A 16,040-nucleotide genomic window follows, 5' to 3' on the forward strand; every position below is an offset into this window, starting at 1 on the left:
AAGCAAGTAGGCCCCTCTGAAGGCACAAGAGCCTATTGGAAATACAGAAGCCTGTCCCTGGAAATCTGAAGTTTTGTTTCGTCCTGACTGGAAGCCTTTTATTTTACCCAACAGCTGCTGTTGCAAAACCCCCAAGAGCAGGAACCAGAATTTAACATTTTCTTTGTCCTGCATATTCCCAGTTCACTTGGCTATGTAAGTGTGATCTCTCTAGCCTAGGAATCTTGATCTTTATATGCAGTTTCCTGAAGAACAGTAAGTTTATCCCATCCAAGTCATCTGCTGCCTGGAGTAATCCTTCAGAGTTATCTGTTTGAAGGTGTTAGGAATCACTTTCCCAAGAGCTGCTGTAAGATCCAGGCTGTGGAACATCACCTCCAGCCAGTCTGTATGAGAAAGCAGATACTACTGCTGTATTTATAGAACGTGAAGTCACACGAATTTACTTTCAATCATTATAGCATCATCAAAAAAAAAAAAGCCATATGCCAAAATTTTCAGAGAAGTTAAAAGGAAGAAACCTTGGCTTCCAGTATCTTGTCAAGCTGGGGTATAGGCTAAACTGGCACAAGAAGCAGGGAGATCACAAGAAAGCTAAGGGAAAACTCTACACAACCTTTGCTATCCCTGTTCAAAAATTTCACAGTATAGCAAGCTGGGAAATACCTAAAAATTATCACACCATTTTTGCACAGACATCAAGCTCATTAGCAAGTACTGCCAATGAGAAGCAGCATCTTCCCATAGATAATATCTGTGCCACACTAGAATCCATGCTGTGGCAACGGGACACCTGCACATGAAGAACATAATGCTGTAATAAAACATAATGTTGTGCTACACGCCCCCCCCCCCCAAAGCACAAACTGTACTTGATGGAAATGGGAAAACAGTATGAGAAGCTTTGCACTACATTAAGATTTGCAGATTAACAGACTTTCACTGAAAGCCCTACATGCTACAATGTAAGAAAAAACCTAAAAGCAAAACAGAAGGGTCTGGTGCCTCAGTAAGAGTTTGTTGCTAACTGACTTGCCAGCAACTCTAGGTAATAAAGAGACATGGATGAATTAAAACCAGAAAGATATTATTTGCACAGGCTTGAATCCTCCACCCTTCATCATAAAAAAAAGTCTTCAGCTGTAAAAACATACAAACCAAAATGTTTAAATTGGATTGTTGTGTGTCAGGTCAGGTGGGAGGGACACAGAAGGATGGGGACATAAGTGGTTTAAATAGCCTTATATCCTCTATTTTAAAAATTAATTTTATTTTTTAAAAATAATTAAAAGCTGTGGTAAACTGAGTGCCATCACAAGTTAAGGTACAAAATATTCACCTAATTTTGTTTTTTTGATAGGACCAAACACTGACTTTCTAACAAACATAGATGAAGGTTCAATACCCCACAGAGCAGAAATGATAAGTTCAAGCATCTGGAGGTACCATACTGTTAACTGAAGCGATACTCTTGAGAGTTTACAGTCACTGATATTCTTGAGGAGAGTAAGTTGGCATTTACATGGATGCTACTGCTTCATCAGGATTTAATCTTAATTGAATAACAGTAGTGGAATATCACCTATGACTGACTCATCTTGAACAGCGTGTCCATTCAGGCCAGACCACATCTTCCCATATCAAAGTTTGCGGAATGGTTTCTACCTAAGGCAGGTTTCTGTCTAAATGTCAAGCAATTTGGTATTAGCAAGACTTGCATTATTACCACTAAAATCAGACAGACTAAAACAATACAAACAGGTTATACAGCGTTTTCTTGTCCACATTAGTGAGCTCACAACATCAGGATCTGTCTAGAAAGCTAAGTGTCTTCTGACATGGTTTGTGAGAAAGCTGGCTTTCCCCTGGAATAATCATCCCTCCCATGAAAAGCACAAGCTCTTGAGTCCAGACATGAGGATAAACATAAAAATATAACACAAGTGAAGACAGGTCTAGGAACTACTTCCAGGAGTCTGAACTCTAAGCAGCCCCTTCTTTAGTTCAGCAATTTTATCTTCTCTTGAGGCTGCATAATTCCTTGCTATGTTAAGGAGAGACTCGTGACGCTTCTCCAACCCAGCTTTCAGATTTAGGTATATTTCCTAAAAAAAGAAGATAAAGGAGGGAAAAATAAAAGTTAAAGTAAAATCCTTAAAACGCATAAACGTTAAGTGACAGTAGTCTGGTGGCCTCTATTTCAAAGTTACCTCTCATCCCTGGCTTAAGAAGCAGCATTCATAGAACACAAGGAAGTCAGAAAACATCAGAATAAAAGCAGCAACACACAAAATTCCAGCATTATGATTCTGATGTAACTCTAGTGGCCACAATACTAAAATAGGCAAACACCAGCACTAGGCCAGTATTCACATTACTACAGCCCTATGCTGTGTTAACCTGTATCACCAAGGTCTCCATCACTGACTGCTACAACTGTTCCTCCAGCATGAGATTCCTCCAGTACTTCAGCATCTAACAGACAGGACGAGGTGCTATAGGCATACTGTGATTCCCTACTCCCAGCCCACCAGGATTTCTGCCTGTTGCCAAAGCTGGACTGGAGAGTCATCTTCCTGAAACCCTAGGAAGTGCCTGTGACATGGCGAGTGGTCCTGTGTTTGAGGGAGACTCTTGAGAGAATTACAGCACTGCCTATCACTACAACATGAGTGTAAAGCCTCACAGGTCAGATCCCAGGGTCAAAAAAAAAAAAAAATAGCCAGCTGCTCAGAGCTGGAAGTACAATGACAGAAAAACACATTCATGGAACTAGCATAGTATCTACAAAAGGCAAAAGGGGGAAGACAAGTGTAATTTCAGCTCCCAAAATACTGGACAGTTACACCATTCCAGAGACTTTTCCCTCAGGTCTGCAAAGCCCCTTCTCCTATACAGCCTGCAGAGATGAGAACAAGCCCCAGGTGTTTGGTTGCTAACCCAACAGAAACACCAGTAGGAAGTGCTCTCCCTGCCCTTATCCACCCAAACCACTACCTGTGCAGTCTACTTGTTTTTAGGGTCAATAAGTGTTTCATTATCTATGCAGCCCAAATTAAAAATCAGTTTCAAGAAGTCCAAACAGGATTTCTTTAGGAAAAAAAACAACTCACCTTGGCTTTCATTTCTTGTTTTTCAGCATTCTCGTTCAGCTGCTGAATTTTGAACCTTGTCTGTTGGATTTCCTTGTGAATGGCTGTTACTTTGTCATATACAGCACCCCTCTTCTCCTGAACTCTGTTACAATATCTAAAAGTGGGAAAAATAGTAAGTACAGAGCCATTTGACTAACTCCAGATTACACTTAACCTCACTACAAGCAAAGCTCACGTTTTAGCAGTATTAAACATGCAGCTTCTAAAAGTGATAAAAAAGCTGTATAGAATTTAGTTGCTTGGAAATTTGTCCAATTCTTAAACTAGAAGAACATAGGAATGAGAAATGAAATTCAGTGTGGAGTTAAAGGTTATGTTGAAGATCCTCAGTTACTGTCCATCACAGTAGCTCAAGTGACTCCAGTGGAATGAACCCAACAGCTGGACACTGCATCTTCCTGCCTGTGAATGATGCAGTACAGGTGTCAGTGGAGAGCCCTGCTCAAAGGCCAGCCACAGGATCAGGTTCAAAGCTGCACTTGATGTTTCAGCATTATTTTCCTTAGCCCCAGATCCCCTCCCACCAAGTCTGAGCTCCAATCCCATGCATGTAGCTATGTTATCTGCAACTTCCAGTCCATCGTTTCACTGCATCCCAAACATTCCCCCAGCTTGTGGGCAAATTCAGAGAGCTCCAGCTATGAGCTGCCAGATGATCAGCAAGAGGTTAGTGTGGGAACAGAGCAGGTGATCTACTCTGACTTCAGGTGCAAAAAACACAACTGCCAGTTTGTACTTCGCTTTTGTGCAATAATTACAGTTGGAACCGTAGCAGCTGCTTTCTCTAAAGAATGGCTGAAATGATTCATACTTAGCAAGAGCCTACTTACATCTTCCTACCTCACGGGAACAGTCAAGACACATTGTCTTATTTACCAGCAACAACTCTTGTTTTCAAACCAAGGTTACCTCCTTTCCCCTCTTGCTTACCAAAGCATCTGATTTTATCACTCAGGGGAAATATCTAACACTAAAATCAGAGAAATGAGAGGCAGCTTTTAATATAATCTGATCCTCCTTTGTTATTTTCATTCTTTATTTGGAAGGAAAAGTAGCTTTTAATTAATCTGCTTTAGCTGGTACAATACACTAAATGAGGAACAAAGGAAGCCTGTGAATCTTGCTGCCATTCTACACAGCACAGAGGCTTTACCAGCATGACTAAATCTTGGCTGTCTCTCTCAGCTATGTGGAAGAAGCTCTCTTCCATCACAGTTAATCTACCCGGCCAATAATCTTCCATATTTGCTTTCCTATCCATGTACAAAAAAAGTTATTTAAGCAGATTTCTCTGTAAGAGTTTAGTACTTGGAATCTCAGTGTGAAGCCATAACCTTACAACGCTGCAGTTTGCTGCTGCAGAAGTGATTGTTGTGCTGTAAACACTGCCTTGCAACTTGCCTTTAGCATACGGTAGGAAAGAAGAAGGGCTAAGAGGCTTTGATCAAATGACACTTTTCCTTTTGTTTTAGAAGCATCATGTCAGGATAATACTCCTCTGAGACACGAGCCCCATTTCCCCATGGGTCTTGAACATCTTTGATAATGAGCAAAAGTGGCAAGGGAAATTATGAAAAATTCATGAAAGGCAAATGGGGCTTTGTTGAAGTCTGATAAGTTGGAAAATTATCCCAATGTGACATTCTCTTTAAGACGATAAAAGAATCAAGAATAAGCATTATAAATTAAATTAGTGCTCCAATAAAAGAATTGCTGTCAAGTCACATTGCAATTATTGATTTGAGACCCCGAGTCCCTGCCTGCAGCATTACTGGTCTTCATACAAAGCTACCCCACATCGCTCATTTTCCTCTTCCTGCTAAGCTACGTGTTGGTACCAGGCATGACTTTGGTAGCACATAACAAAGACATAAAGTAGCACCAGGCAGAAATGTCAACTCGTCCATACTCAAACACAGTGTGCTTATATTGCTCAACATCTTCACGCTTCTTTTTAATCCTTATTTCAGCTGTAGACAGCTTCTCATGTTTTGCAGTGACCAGTCTCTTTAAGGACATTTCATCTGTCTTCCCCTTTTTCAGCTCGATCTGAGCACTCTCAAGCTGGTCCTCCAGATTTCTGACCTAGAGCACATAAGTAGTATTGAAAAAAAAAATTAAATGGGGGGAGAAATAATTGAAACATACCCCATCAGATTAATAAGATTAGAACTAGCTTCCTGCATTCTGAAAATCTGATTGCCAATTTTCCCAGTCAAATTTCAGTTCTAGTCTTTTATCTAATTTTAAATATATCCAAATGGACAAGATGCCACTTAGAATGATGCTGAGAAGTTACTACAAGTTCTGCTACAGCTTTTAGCCAAGGGTAATTTGAACATATGCTATAAAATTCTCAAAAACACTGCATAACTTTTTCCAAGTGCTTCTAACAATTGCATTCTCCCAAAGCTGAGTAGCAAATAGCAAAGTACTGTATTGTGACAAATATTTCATCAGGGAAAGTCTGGCTTAGTACAATCAATACTTAAAGGCACTTAAGACATGACTCTTCTTGAAGCAGTCATTTTTTGCTCTTAAGTTTCTGCTCTCTAGGCAGGAGAAACTGGATCTCACTTTTCTTCTTCCATCATTTCCTATCAGCAACCCCAAGACAGTTAAAACTATTTTAGGTCAGGTTTCTATGGCAACGAAGGCTTTGACTATTAAAAGTGGTCAACAGTACATTAGCTAGAGGCACACAGCAAAGCAGCAGCTAATTTTTTAAGAATGAGATTTTGAAGTTATCCAGATTCTTTCTGGGGAAGAGAAGAAATGGGAACTTTCAAAATGCCCACATTTATTGATGATCACCTATATTGCTTAGACATTAAGTTCTCCCTAACCAGATATTATTTAAACAATACGAACCTCTGATAATACACTGGCCAGCATCTCCACATTTGCTCCTTGTCGTTCCATCTTCTTTTGATATAACTGGACCTCCAGCTGGCATGATGGCAGAACCTCAACTAGGTCTCTGTAACCTTCATATTTCTCAGTAACTTCTTGCTTTAAAGAGAAAAGGGCCATTAATAAAACAGCTTTGGAGTTCAGCAGTCATTTTGTGTAGTATTACTGCATATTGCCCTTTGCACCCATTCCCTCACTGTTTAGCATACACTAGAATTAATATTTACTGGTTACTGAAATGAGATCTTCAGTTTGTAAAAAAAAAAGTATCTATTTGGAAAGCACAGAAAAAGTGACATGCAACTGTTTTACACTGAACTTTTATAGGACAGAAAAGCAGCTGTACAATGAAGAAATTCTATGTGGGTAAAACAGGAATTATGTAGAGCTTCATAAAAAGAAAGGCTGGAATTACAGCAATAAGTTTACACCTTTGGAACAAATGCCTAGGGAGACACTTATCCAAGCTTCAGTGATGCACAAGCAATCATGAGTGACAGACATTTAAAGACTGGACATCACTATTAAAAAAAAAAAAACCCAAAACACTACACCAAAAAGCTAGGAAGGGAACTCAGCATTCAGTGTACTAGTGGAAACAGCCACAAAGTCCAAAATCAGTGAATGGTAACAGAGACACTATGAAGTACGTGTTCTAAATTCAAGGAGATTCATGAACTGCCAAAATATTGCCACCTCTTGAGAGCAAACAGCCTGACAGGTATAGTACAGATTCAAGAGTTCTACACCTAGCTTTACTAATAAACAGTTACCCATCAATGACAAAGTAGCAGCAACTGCATTAAAACACAAAAAAACCTAAGCCAACAAAAAAGCCACCAATGAGAAAAAAAAAAAAACACCAAACACACTAACCAAAAAATAAACAGCCCACCCCAACAAGCACCCTTCAGTTTTCTCTGAAGTCATGATTTCATTTCAGACTAACCACTGTTCTGATTTTTTTTGATGAGAAATGCAAGCCCTTCAAGAAGCAGTTCTAGATGACAGTCCAGTAAAATGTGCTTTTCCTACTGGAATACATCCTTGTGTAAACAGAGGAAAACCTCACCTTGGATTTCTTCAGTTTCTTAACAGTCTCTTTCATCAGTTCTTTGTAATTTTTCAGTTCCTCTGGACTCTCCACGATTTTCGATTTCAGCTGCTCTTGTTCTTCTTTCAAAGTAGCCATCATCACTTTAAGCTCATTCTAGTTAACAAGACAAACACTTTCAATACTAGCACTTAGGTGAAAAAAGAGGAACTGTGAAGCCTGGTTTGCCAGGATCTTATGACTAGGCAAGTTCTTTTCTGGTTTAAGTCATTCCTCAATAGAAAGTTTGTTTTAAAAATAAAATTCCTCTAAACAGCATTAACATTCCCTATCAAGGCAGTTAACAGTCCACTTTACTCCCCCAACTTGCTTACAGGGGTGCAATATTAAGTCACAAAACCAACATTTAACCAGCACTCCACAAAAAAACTGCGAGCTAATAGGTATTAACAGTAGCTCCCTCCTTCATAACCTCTCACCTATGGAAACCAAGGCAGTAACCCCAGGGTTTCAGAATGAGCTCTATCAACCTGGTAAAATAGCAACAAGCTTCCTGTGCAACCTCTCAAACCCCTCCTGTTTGGCCCCACGGGGTCAGTGGCTGCCTCAACAGCCATTCTATGCACTTAAGCTAAGTCTGCAACTCTGAGAAGTCCAGATTTCTTGCCCTTTAACAGATCAGCTTCCTGAACACAGACAGAGCTTTACATTGCAGAGAGGTGTACTTAAAGTTAACAATTACACAAGCTACTGCATTAAAGCTTCCATGGGGGGGAGAAATTAAGCCAAACCACTTTTTTAAAATAAACTAATAATCACTACCTGAACATTACCTAGCTCCAAGAAGAATTTGACCCTAGAAAGAGAGATGATCTATTCATTGATCTGAGACACAAGCTACAGCCTATGCCTGCACACAGGTGTACTTACCAGTTTTCGGGTACCCTCTGCCATTTCTGACTTTTTTTGTGAAATCACTTCTTGCAAAGCTGCCTAAAAAAAGGAATAAATTTTAGATAAGCACCTCTACAACTGATGCCTCCTTTACCTTTCTCTCATAGATGTCTACAAGAGAAACCTCACATATGGTTTCTTGGGAATGCTCTAACAGACAAAATTGTAGTATATGATTTAAAAGACGGGGAAGGAGAACACTGTCACAAAAACTACTGGTGACAAAATCTGCTGGGAGTACTGGGGATGTAGCCAGCAGTAGGTAAGTAGGCACAGGGGTATGAGACAGACTATCTGTATTCTTACTGACCCTGGAAGTGTTACACCCACACAACTTTCTTCACCAGAGGCACTAAGTTATTACAAGGTCCCAAATAATTGAGAATTCAAGCCTATAGTTAATATAGTAATAGCAGAGATGTGACATAACACAGAAAAGCTAACCACAGGCTTCCCCCCCGCAAGCAGCCAAAAAAGGCTACATATGAGACCTCAGATGCAAGTCAGCATTACTGTAAAGTTACCCCAGCAATCAACCCTTCTCTTTTTGCCAGGCACTCCCTTGGGTCACACTTCTTAGGCCCCATTTCTTGCCATGGCTCACCACCAGTTCCAGTTCTTCAGATTCAGGTGGTAAACAAAGGGAACCATACACATCACAGTTCTGAAGCACAACACAGGTATCTCCCAAGTCATTGCAGTAAAGCATTTCAAGAAGAGCCAGGTTCACTTTTGTATTCCTTAAGTCTAATTTCAAGTACATTTCACATTCCCTACAGTGAAATTAAGGGTCGGTGATAGAGGTTAGACAAAGCATTGGGTTGCAATGACCTTTGTTTTAAAACAGAAAAGTCCCCTTTATCCTTTGCAGTAAAAGGAGGAGGGGAACAAAATCAACAGAAATAAGCAACACCCATGATCAGAAGCATTTCAGAGAAATATTGTCAAGATCATACTTGTTTCCGACGATAGTCCTGCCTCAGTAGCTGCTCCAGTTCTCGAATGTTCTCTGTCAGTTGCTTGACTTCTGCTTGATGTTCAACTGGGACAGTGCTAAGCAAAAAAATAAAGATATTGCATAAAGTTTCAACATCATTATAATCTGGTCAACAGTACAGTCAATAAAGCAATCACTCTCTCCAATGAGATTACAACCAGTTACTTCAGTAATCAGGGCAAGACAGTCTCAAATTAATACACCTCACAAATAAAATAGATTTTGTAATTGAAGCATAATCTAAACCAATATTTTGGCAAGAAATGGTACAGGCATAACAGAGGACTAAGTTTAAAGCAAAGCACAAAAAAGCAACACCTACCAATTTTTGTGGTAATTATCATTTATGAAATTTGCATATTACTGGTCATAAAAACAACTTGTATTAGAGTAGGCCTACAGCTAGCTAGAGAACCTCCTGCCCAGCATGTAAGAGCAGCTATCGGAGGAAAAACTTCTTGTTTTGAAAGCTATCTTGGAAATGAGCCAACTCTTCATCCTATTATCCACAAGCAAAAACAAAACTTAATGGTGCAAAGACAGGCAGCAAGACTAAGCGGCCTGAAACGGAGAATGGGGCAAATGTGTGTCAACTGAAGGAAGACAACTTTACCCATCTATTAAGTGAAAGATGGGCTTCCTACAGCTATTGAAGAAAGACATATCACTAAAAACTAACTATAACAGCAAAAAGTTTCACCATAGTCCCCAGCATACAAAATACAGTGTCCTCTCAAAGCAATCATATACTCCCAAAGTCACATTCTATTTCCTGCCAACAACTTTTCTAGCCTAACACCGGTAGAGCCACTTCTGTAACTGAGCACAAGCCATCACAACATCACTGTATTTTCTGGACTTTTTCCCCAGGAAGCTAACCAGCAACAAAGTCAGACAAAGGCCAAAGGAGAAGTCAAGTCTGCTCAAATTAAAAGTTCCTACAGTAGTTATCAAAGTGAAATCACAAGGGCAAATTACTCTGCTGCTATTCAGGCACCCCAAATACAGTCATAGAATGTTTCAAGGGGATGAGACATCTACCACCTCTCAGGGCAACCTCAGACAGTGTTCCACCAGCCTCAGTGTAAAAAGGGTCTCTCTTATATCTAGTCTAAATCTACCTTTAGTCTAAAACCATCACCCCTCATCCTGTTGCAACAGGCCCTGCTAAAAAGTCTGTCCCTATATTTCTTATAGGGCCGCTAGGTACCAACAGGCTGCAATAATCATTCATGCATTTAAGATCCAGTCCAATTGTAAGGCAGCATTGCCAAGTCCACCACTAAACCATGTCCCTCAGCACCACATGTACACAGCTTTGAAATCCCTCCAGGGTTGGAGAGTCCACCACTTCCTCAGCCAGCCTACTCCAGGGCTTCAAAACCCTTTTGGGGAAGAAATTTTTCTTAATGTCCAACCTAAACCTCCCCTGGTGCAACTTGAGGCCATTTTCTCTTGTCCTATCACTTGTTCCTTGAGAGATCAATCCTCACCTTGCTACAACCTCCTTTTCAGGAAGCTGTAGAGAGCAAAACAGGGGGATGATCCCTGCCCCAGTCCTGCTGGCCACACTATTTCTGATACAATCCAGGATGCTGTTGGTCACCTTTGCCACCTGGGCACATGCTGGCTCATATTCAGCAGTCTGTCAGCCAACACCCCCAGGTCCCTTTCCAGCTGCTGTTCCCCTAGTGTGCAGCATTGCATGGGGTTGTTGTGAGCCACGTGCAGGAACGAATACTTGGCCTTGTTAAGCCTCACCCCACCGGCCCCAGCCCATCGGTCCAGGCTGTCCAGATCGTGTGCACTAGAGGAGGGAAGTCAGCCAAGTCAAGCAGCACATCTCAGAGTGCTTACTTAATCTTCATACTCACTTCAGTTTCTCCAGCTTCAGCACTGCCTCCCGATTTGCTGTCTCCAGTTGTTGGTGTTTCTCCATAGCTGATTTCTGCAATTTAAATATTCAGAGATATTTTTTATTTTAGAGGAATAAGATTTCTCTCAGGGCTTCTGTGAGACCCCTGCTCATCATTATTCTACATGAAATGCACCATTTCTGAATTATTGAGATATTCAGGAGAAGCCACGTGCAATTCTAGCTTCAGCCCACTGATTGGTACATCCATCTTTTCTCAAAAGAACGTGAGGTGTCAAATCTTTGCTTAAGAGGTTACACTATCAAATAAGTTACTGGGAAAACAAAAACACATTCAGATAATAGGGTAAGTAATAACTTGGTCATGGTCATACAGAAACTTTTACAATATTGACAAGCTCTTCTAAAATGACAGGTTTTGCTGATGGCTTTGCTAAATTTTTTTCTTAAACCACTTACAGTATCTGTGTAAGCTTACAACATGTTATACAAATTTTACATAATATTAAACTGGCACTTTCCTGTGTTACTTAGCTACGTTTAAGATTCCAATGTGTTGTTTAAACATACAATTTAAAAAAAAAAAACACCTTTATGCTCCCAGTGCTATGTTACCTACTTAAGTATAATTAATGTTATCTGGAGTAACATGGCACCAAATCTTACATAGTTCATTTGTAACTCCAAGTAGACCTCACGTCGGAATTCTCTGAAATTCACGAAGTTGAGAATGCCGCTCAGGAAGCGAACTGTCCTCTTTGTTTCTGAAATAGGAATGGCAAGCCATCACTGTTCCAGTCTCCTCATGCATGGATGGCAACTGCTTAGAAAGTTGAAATAACTCAGAAGAGACAAGTTACAAAAGATATTCCAAATTATTTTTTTCCCCTGCTCACATAGCAAAGATTTCACAGACTACACAAAAACTAGCACCAAGCTATAAACTTCCAATGTTTTAGCAATTCCATGCAATTTGACAAATGAAAAGGGCACCTACGAGAAAGACTTTTAAAATACAGCATCCTATTAAAACAGATGTCAGGGAGAAAGAGTGCAAATCTTCAGCTACAGCTCTGAAGACTGTAACTCACTATCACGTTAACTGAAGACAGCGGTTTGAACTGCAGGGACTTTTTGGTTCTATTCCAAGCAAACTTTATGAAAGATGATTATAAAAGTCTTGAATGTCTTAAACAAGACTGAGTCAGAAGTGAGTTCTTCAGAACAGGCTTTTCTAAGTTTGTGTTCTACCAGAACCATCACATCCGGGTATGTGGAGGGAGAAGCAAAAAAGTGAGTCACTACCTACACAGGCATCAGGGCAAGAATCCTGCAGCATCCCAGAGCTGCCAGGCTCATTCTCATTACCATCTATTCTTACACTATTGAGAGTATATCACAGGCTGCTCTCCAGAGCAGCAGCTCAGACTCATAGCATCCAAAATTCCCCCCACCCAAGTTATTTAACTGGATTAGCCTACATAAGGAACAAGGAGGAGAACTGCTCATCGGAGCCAGCTTGTCCAAGGGCCACAGCAAGGGTCAGAAGAGTAGCTGGAAGCCTGGGACAGCTCTGTGTACAAGATGCCCAACGGGCTATGTCACAGAGAAGCAGCAGCTGGATATCATGTGACACCCAGCACCCCACACAACACAAGGACTACAGTGAGTTTGCTTACTTGGGTTTAAAACATCGGCAATTTGAAAGTCATTAATCCGGCACACGGGAAGCAGGCGCTCCCTGCGAGGGAAACAAAACACAACCTTATCTGCAGTGACCATTACTCAGTTCCTGTGCTGTATCCATTTACTACAAACTTCATCTTGTTCTCTCATCCCACAGCATACGTACAGCAAGCACAAGGCGACAGCAGCTCCCACAAGACTAACATAGCAGGACTCTACACACAGATTAGCATTAGAAATTTGTATTCTTGCAGCATCTCAAAGATTCCTATAGACAAAATGCTTACCTGTAGAACAACTTTTCAGCTTAATTAGGGAACTCATACACTCAACTGTTAGCCAGTTCTCCCCTTACAACAGAAAGGAAGCTTCGAGTCTATCACTTGCCTCATTCCAACATAGACATCTACACAGAACTTGGACAGCAAATTTACACAGCAGGTACTTAAGGTCCCTTCTCTAGGTGTAATGATGACCCATTTGAACCTGTGCTCCATCTCAGTGAGGCTGGATTATTTCATTAATACATCCACTTTGACAAAACAGTTGCCTGCTGCAAATTTTACTCCATTAAACACTGCTGTCCTCTGCCCATCTGCAAATTTCACTTTTCTCAGAGCCAACAAGCAATGGAACCAGCATCAGCAGAAAGGCATCAAGCCCCACTGGCTCTAACAAATTGGACCTTTACAAGGAATAGCAACCAAACAGATGCTGCACCTTCTACTTACATGTGGATATACAAATTACAAACAGGTAGAAAGCCTTCAAATATCTGTGGATACATTATGTCAACATTGACTGGCATCTAAAGAGGAGAGAGAGAGAGATACAATGCATAAGTAAAGAATACTTAAAAATACACAGGTCTGTTTCAACATAGAATAATTCAAGCAGGTTAAACACACTGAGGATGGTCTCCTTACTCACAAGGAACACTTCAGAGGCTGAAAAAAGCCATCAAGTTAACCAGCGGACTGTTTTAAGTGCCAATTTTGGCTGGTCAAATATAAAAAGACAATAAAGCAGCAATTTACAAAACACTACAACCTCTGGAATTCAATCTAAACCCTCAGTTTTGTTCAAAAATGGTGCACATGGACAGTCTCTGCATTGCACACCTAACAACAAGAAGCTCTTTCTTTAAACACCTCGTAATTCACACTCAATTGTTTTATGAATTCAGAAGAAGGCAGGGGTACACCACTTCTGATAATTTAAACCTCATAAGACTGAATGTAATTGCCCGTAAGAACTGGGTTATCTTGCACACATATGATCTTTCCTTCCAGTTTATCCAAAAATGGTCCAAGACAATATTACCTATTCTCACTTCCAGGCATCAGTTCTTGTCTAACAGAGACAGAAGACAGCATTAATCAAAAAAAGTATCAGTTAACATCCAGCTGCACTTCTTACTTTCCTCTCAGTTAATGGAGAAGTGGAGATGACCAAACATTAAAAGCAACATTTCCTTTCCTTCTGGGCCAGTTTAACATCTAAGCAGAGATCCTCCTCCAGCCACGATCACAGGCAGATGCCCAAGAAGACAGCATATATTTTCAAGACCAGAGATGGTGTTCCTTCATAAGCACATCTGTAAGGTCCAGGAGGGATCAGACACTTATGGCACCCACAGCATCTCAAAGAAAAGAATCCTCAGCTTAACTGCAGAAGGAGAGGGCTCTCCACAGAGCACTCCTTACAGCCTACAGTGGTAAGTGAGCTCCTCTTCATGACCACTAATTCCTGTCATGGAGAAAGGAGTCTCCTTTCCATTAAAAAAAAAAAAAAACAAAAAACAAAACACCACAACACACACACCCCACAACAACAAAAAAAGAAAACCCAGAGGCAACACACCCACAAAACCACTAGTTCTGCAAGTATCTCAAGCTGAAGCCAACTTCCCAACCAGGAGCAACGATCAAAGCAGCTTCTCAGACATACTCAGCAAGGCCTCAGCAACTGCCCACGGAAGATGCTCCTGTGTTCATTTATCTCTGGTAAATGACCCATGCTGATGCCTGTACTGCACTCTGCTTCCTGCCTAAGTGAGCAGACTAATGTCCTCCCTGAACACAGCCACCCATGGGTACACAGCAACTCACACACAAGTTTTCCACAAGACAGGCAGAATTTCCCACTCCCATAAGTTCCCATTCATGCAATTACAACTAAACTTGCCATTTGCTAGTGAGAAAGTTATAAGGAGACACTTCAAGGTTTAATTTGTTAAGTGCAGTATTTTTTTTCTTTCACATTTCACTAGGCCTGCCACTACAGACATACCATGTAGAAATGCTCCAGGCGGATTCCATACACCTTCTGCAGGATTCTCATGTAAATCATGTGCAAAACATCAAGCTGCGAGAAGAAGGGACACAAATCAGTAGTCCATATGGCTGATTATTCAGGGCTCCCAGACTAGGCCATAAAAGTAGTTCTGCCTTTAACACATGAAGACCCATTTTACTGAGCCACTAAGACTGAGAAGTTTCACTTTCCAAGAGTTTGCAGTTCAAGCATTACCATCTCATAATACAAACATAACAGGCAGCAATTAGCTCGGACAACTACACTTGCAATGGTCAGAGCTATGCAGTTTTTCATTACACTGCTGCTCACTGAGACGTTTTCAAATCAAGTACTGCCAATTAAAAAAAATACAAATCTATAAAGGTCACAGAAACTATAATGCCTTTCCAAAGCATCCCCTTCATAATGTTATTTAAATGGACGGGCAAAAATACCTACAAGCTAAACAGTTATTAATTTACAGAAATAATCCAGGATCAATTAAAATCTAATTTACTTTTTTTAAATGATCGTCCCATTGCTCCCTAAACAAGCAGAGCCAGCCGCCTTCTCCTCCTCCAGCAGGCACAAGCATGTGCCCAGCAGCACAAGGAATCACACCAAAGCATCGATTAAATTTTAAAGCCATTTCTCTCCTGTGGAGGGCACCCCAAGTCTGCACTGACATTAACGGTCAGACAGATACAAGAAGGAACAAAAAAAAAAGAGTGGAGCAGGAAGGGATGGGATGCTTTTTACCGGATTGGTTTAAAAGCATTAATTGACCAACTACGCTGACGGAACTATGGCACACACATCAGCTATTTTAACCGAGCGCACACAGAACTGGGAAAGACAGGCGGTGTAACTCCAAGTTTGTCGGTTTATGAATCTATCCTCTTGCTGGTGTGCCTTGAGCAAACTCCTCTCAAGCTGAGGAGAAGCTTGAGCTTCTCCTCAGCCCCGTAACCCCTTCGAGACTGACGGGCCGCCCCGGAAGAACCACCACCTCCCTGAAGAGCGGCCCCTGCACGCCAGGGACCTCGCAGGCCGCGGGGCGGGCGCCCAGGAACCCCATCGACCTGCAAGAAGCTACGGCACGGGAAC

At 41.0% G+C, this 16,040-nt stretch overlaps 1 protein-coding gene across 1 annotated transcript; it reads right to left on the reverse strand.

Annotated features, from left to right (window-relative positions):
* Positions 1 to 1,801: 1,801 nt before the first annotated feature.
* On the reverse strand, positions 1,802 to 14,998 carry NUF2 (NUF2, NDC80 kinetochore complex component). The gene is made up of 12 exons (XM_008942495.1): positions 14,928 to 14,998; positions 13,367 to 13,443; positions 12,629 to 12,690; positions 11,616 to 11,713; positions 10,948 to 11,021; positions 9,033 to 9,129; positions 8,053 to 8,115; positions 7,141 to 7,278; positions 6,027 to 6,167; positions 5,065 to 5,240; positions 3,114 to 3,249; positions 1,802 to 2,105 (listed from the first exon to the last, which is right to left on the reverse strand). The coding sequence occupies exons 1-12, from the start codon at positions 14,985 to 14,987 to the stop codon at positions 1,956 to 1,958; spliced, it is 1,272 nt and encodes a 423-aa protein (XP_008940743.1). The 5' UTR covers positions 14,988 to 14,998; the 3' UTR covers positions 1,802 to 1,955.
* Between the last annotated feature and the right edge of the window lie 1,042 nt (positions 14,999 to 16,040).

Source organism: Merops nubicus, unplaced genomic scaffold, assembly GCF_000691845.1.
Source record: "Merops nubicus isolate BGI_N331 unplaced genomic scaffold, ASM69184v1 scaffold2406, whole genome shotgun sequence".
In the NCBI taxonomy this organism is placed as follows: Eukaryota; Metazoa; Chordata; class Aves; order Coraciiformes; family Meropidae; genus Merops; species Merops nubicus.